General features: G+C 48.9%; 1 protein-coding gene across 2 annotated transcripts in view; it reads left to right on the top strand.

The window, feature by feature from the left end:
- cand1 (cullin-associated and neddylation-dissociated 1) overlaps positions 1-3,388 on the top strand; it is a 33,661-nt gene extending 30,273 nt beyond the window's left edge. For both annotated transcript variants that reach the window (XM_078282160.1, XM_078282161.1), the window contains exons 25-26: positions 756-863; positions 2,088-3,388. In XM_078282160.1, the coding sequence (XP_078138286.1) occupies positions 756-863; positions 2,088-2,312 (333 nt within the window). In that variant the 3' untranslated portion in view covers positions 2,313-3,388. The remainder of the gene's footprint in view (positions 1-755; positions 864-2,087) is intronic.
- The last annotated feature ends 596 nt before the right edge of the window (positions 3,389-3,984 follow it).

Below are 3,984 nucleotides of genomic sequence, written 5' to 3' on the forward strand. Positions count from 1 at the left end.
AAGGTAGAGGACGGCCTGAAGGACCACTACGACATCAAGGTCTGACAACACGCTAAATACATGTCAGACACGCTAAAACATGTTAAACATGCTAAAAACACAGGTAGAGGACGGCCTGAAGGACCACTACGACATCAAGGTCTGACAACACGCTAAATACATGTCAGACACGCTAAAACATGTTAAACATGCTAAAAACACAGGTAGAGGACAGCCTGAAGGACCACTACGACATCAAGGTCTGACATCAAGGTCTGACAACATGTTAAAAACATGTTGCACACGCTAAAAACACAGGTAGAGGACAGCCTGAAGGACCACTACGACATCAAGGTCTGACAACATGTTAAAAACATGTTAAACACGGTAAAGACATGTTAAACACGCTAAAACTAAGGTAGAGGACGGCCTGAAAGACCACTACGACATCAAGGTCTGACATCAAGGTCTGACAACATGTTAAAAACATGTTAAACGCGGTAACAACATGTTAAACATACTAAAAACACAGGTAGAGGACAGCTTAAAGGACCTATACGACATCAAGGTCTCAAAACACGCTACAACACTAAACACACGCTAAGATCATGATAAACACACCACAGAACAGCTAGAAGAGCCTGAGCGACCACTATGACTTCAATATAACATCACGCTAAAAACACACCAAAACATGTTAAATACATGTTAAGAACATGGTAAATGAACACAAACACGGGACGGCTGTGAGCTCACGGTGACGTGTTGTGCTGCAGATGCTGACCTTCCTGATGCTGGCCAGGCTGTCGTCTCTCTGTCCCAGCGCAGTCCTGCAGAGACTGGACCGCCTGGTGGAGCCGCTCCGGGCCACGTGCACTACCAAGGTACACACACACACACACAGAGAGAGAGAGCCACGTGCACTACCAAGGTACACACACACACACAGAGAGCCACGTGCACTACCAAGGTACACACACACACACACAGAGAGAGAGCCACGTGCACTACCAAGGTACACACACACACACACACACAGAGAGAGCCACGTGCACTACCAAGGTACACACACACACAGAGAGAGCCACGTGCACTACCAAGGTACACACACACACACACAGAGAGAGAGCCACGTGCACTACCAAGGTACACACACACACAGAGAGAGCCACGTGCACTACCAAGGTACACACACACACACAGAGAGAGCCACGTGCAATACCAAGGTACACACACACACACACAGAGCCACGTGCACTACCAAGGTACACACACACACACACACACAGAGAGAGAGCCACGTGCACTACCAAGGTACACACACACACAGAGAGAGCCACGTGCACTACCAAGGTACACACACACACAGAGAGAGCCACGTGCACTACCAAGGTACACACACACACAGAGAGAGCCACGTGCACTACCAAGGTACACACACACACAGAGAGAGAGAGCCACGTGCACTACCAAGGTACACACACACACACACACAGAGAGCCACGTGCACTACCAAGGTACACACACACACACAGAGAGCCACGTGCACTACCAAGGTACACAGACAGTTTGTCTCTCCAGCTGAAGGCGAACACATTGAAGCAGGAGTTTGATTTGAACTGTAGTCTAACTACCTGTCTCTCTCTCTGTCTGTCTCTCTTCTTGTCTGTCTCTCTCTGTCTGTCTGTCTCTCTTCCTGTCTGTCTCTCTACCTCTACCTGTCTGTCTCTCTCTCTCTGTTTGTCTCTCTGTCTGTCTCTATCTGTCTCTCTGTCTCTCTCTCTCTGCCTGCCTGTCTCTCTCTCTGCCTGTCTGTCTCTCTACCTGTCTCCTATCTCTCTCTCTCTGCCTGCCTGTCTCTCTCTCTGTCTATCTGTCTGTCTCTCTGCCTGTCTCTCTCTCTCTCTCTCTCTGTCTCTCTGCCTGTCTGTCTCTCTACCTGTGTCTCTCTCTCTGTCTGTCTGTCTGTCTGTCTGTCTGTCTCTCTGTCTCTCTCTCTCTGTCTCTCTGCCTCTCTCTCTCTGTCTCTCTCTCTCTGTCTGTCTGTCTCTCTGCCTCTCTCTCTCTCTCTCTCTGCCTGTCTGTCTCTCTGCCTGTCTGTCTCTCAGGTGAAGGCTAACTCTGTGAAGCAGGAGTTTGAGAAGCAGGATGAGTTGAAGCGCTCTGCGATGCGAGCGGTCGTTGCGTTGCTGACGATCCCCGAGGCCGAGAAGTCCCCGCTGATGTCAGAGTTCCAGTCCCAGATCTCGTCCAATCAGGAGCTGGCGGCCATCTTTGACTCCATCCAGAGGGACTCCAGCTCCGCCAACATGGAGTCCATGGACACCAGCTAAGAAGACTACACTTCCCATGATGCAACACGGCACCACCGCTGCTGGAGCGCTACCCTGCAGCATGTATCCATGACAACAGGACGCAGACACACACACACACACACACACGCACACACACATCTGTAGTCACACACCCTCTCCTAGCGATCGATCGTTCCCATGATGCATTGCACTGAGTCAGCAGTCGGAGGAGAAAGGAACACACACACGGACAAAAAGGACAAAAACGGAACAAAAAAATAAAATTCCAGAAAAATTCCATTCTGAGGCTTGGAAGCTCCTCCCACTTCCTGTTTGTTTTTCTAGCGAGGCCAGCTGATTGGCTGATCTTCCTGTTCATCATCGTTCCTCTTTTTTTATTCTTTTTGGGGTTTGTTGTTTTTTATTTTGTTTTTTTTTTTCGTTTTTTTTTTTTCTAATTCCAGAAAGTTCCACAGGTACTGTAACCTGATTGGCCGCTGCTGAGTGACTGACAGTTGGCGTGAGATCAAACTGACCAATGGAAAACGGCCTGCCTGAGTTCTGGCAGCCAATGGGAGAAGGGCTTGCTCTGTTCAACTGGTGTAGGCAACCAATAGGATGCTTGGGATGACGGGGTGGGCGGGGTTTTACTGTTTGTGGACCAATCAGCTTCTTTGTTCCCTGGGACCAGATCAATAGTCCCGCCCTCGCTCCCTTCACTCCTAGGAAGGAAGGAAAGGAGGAAGGAAGGGAGGGAGGGAGGGAGGAGGGGAGACTATTGGTCCAGCTCCCATCTGACCAGACCTGACTGGACGATGCCAGATCTGTATGGCTGTTGCTATGGTAACATGGTATAATATTACCTTACATTACCCATAATGCCGGGCGTATTGGAGACAGGAAGTGACTGATGAATTGCGTTACTTGTTCCTGTCGGCCTGAACCGGTTCAGACCGGTTTAGACTGATTCAGACCAGTTTCATCTAGTTCAGACTGGTCTGATCTGGTTCAGTCTGGTTTAATCTGGTTCAGACTGGTTTAGTCTGGTCTGGTCAGGACAATCCACTGTTGTTTATCGCCCAATAAATAAAGAGGTCCATTTCTGCCTGCCTTCATACTCTGACTCCTTCATTTATTTCTCTGTGTGAGAGATCCAGGACTAAGTTCAGGTCTGCCTCCATGTACAGGTCCAACAGGTCCAGTTCAGAAGGGAGGGAGGGGGGGGGGGGGGGCGTAGTGTTTAGAGAGCAGAGTCCTGACCTCTGACCTCTGACCTCTGACTGGAATTTGTACTGCAGCTGCTGAAACACACAGAGACTCTGACTGACCAGCAGAGGGAGACAGAGAGCGGAGTACTACAGGAGGAATACTACTACTGCTAATAGTACTACTACTGCTAATATTAGTACTACTGCTAATATTAGTACTACTGCTAATATTAGTACTATTGCTGTTGAGTTTTCTTGTTCATATCTGCAGAAAACCAACTTCCTGATCAGCAGCCTGATCCTGCCTCTGATTGGCTGGTTTAACGAGGCAGCAGCTAATTAAAGAGGAAACAAACTAATAACAAACTGATGATGACATCATCTCGTGTCCTAGCAACAGGCTCTGACAGGGGGGGGAGGGGGGGCTCCATCATTCACATGCTGATGATTTTCTCTCCTTCACTCTTTGAACCTATAATTTATTCGTGACAGGTGGCGCCTGA

Source organism: Centroberyx gerrardi, chromosome 24 (genome assembly GCF_048128805.1).
Source record: "Centroberyx gerrardi isolate f3 chromosome 24, fCenGer3.hap1.cur.20231027, whole genome shotgun sequence".
In the NCBI taxonomy this organism is placed as follows: domain Eukaryota; kingdom Metazoa; phylum Chordata; class Actinopteri; order Beryciformes; family Berycidae; genus Centroberyx; species Centroberyx gerrardi.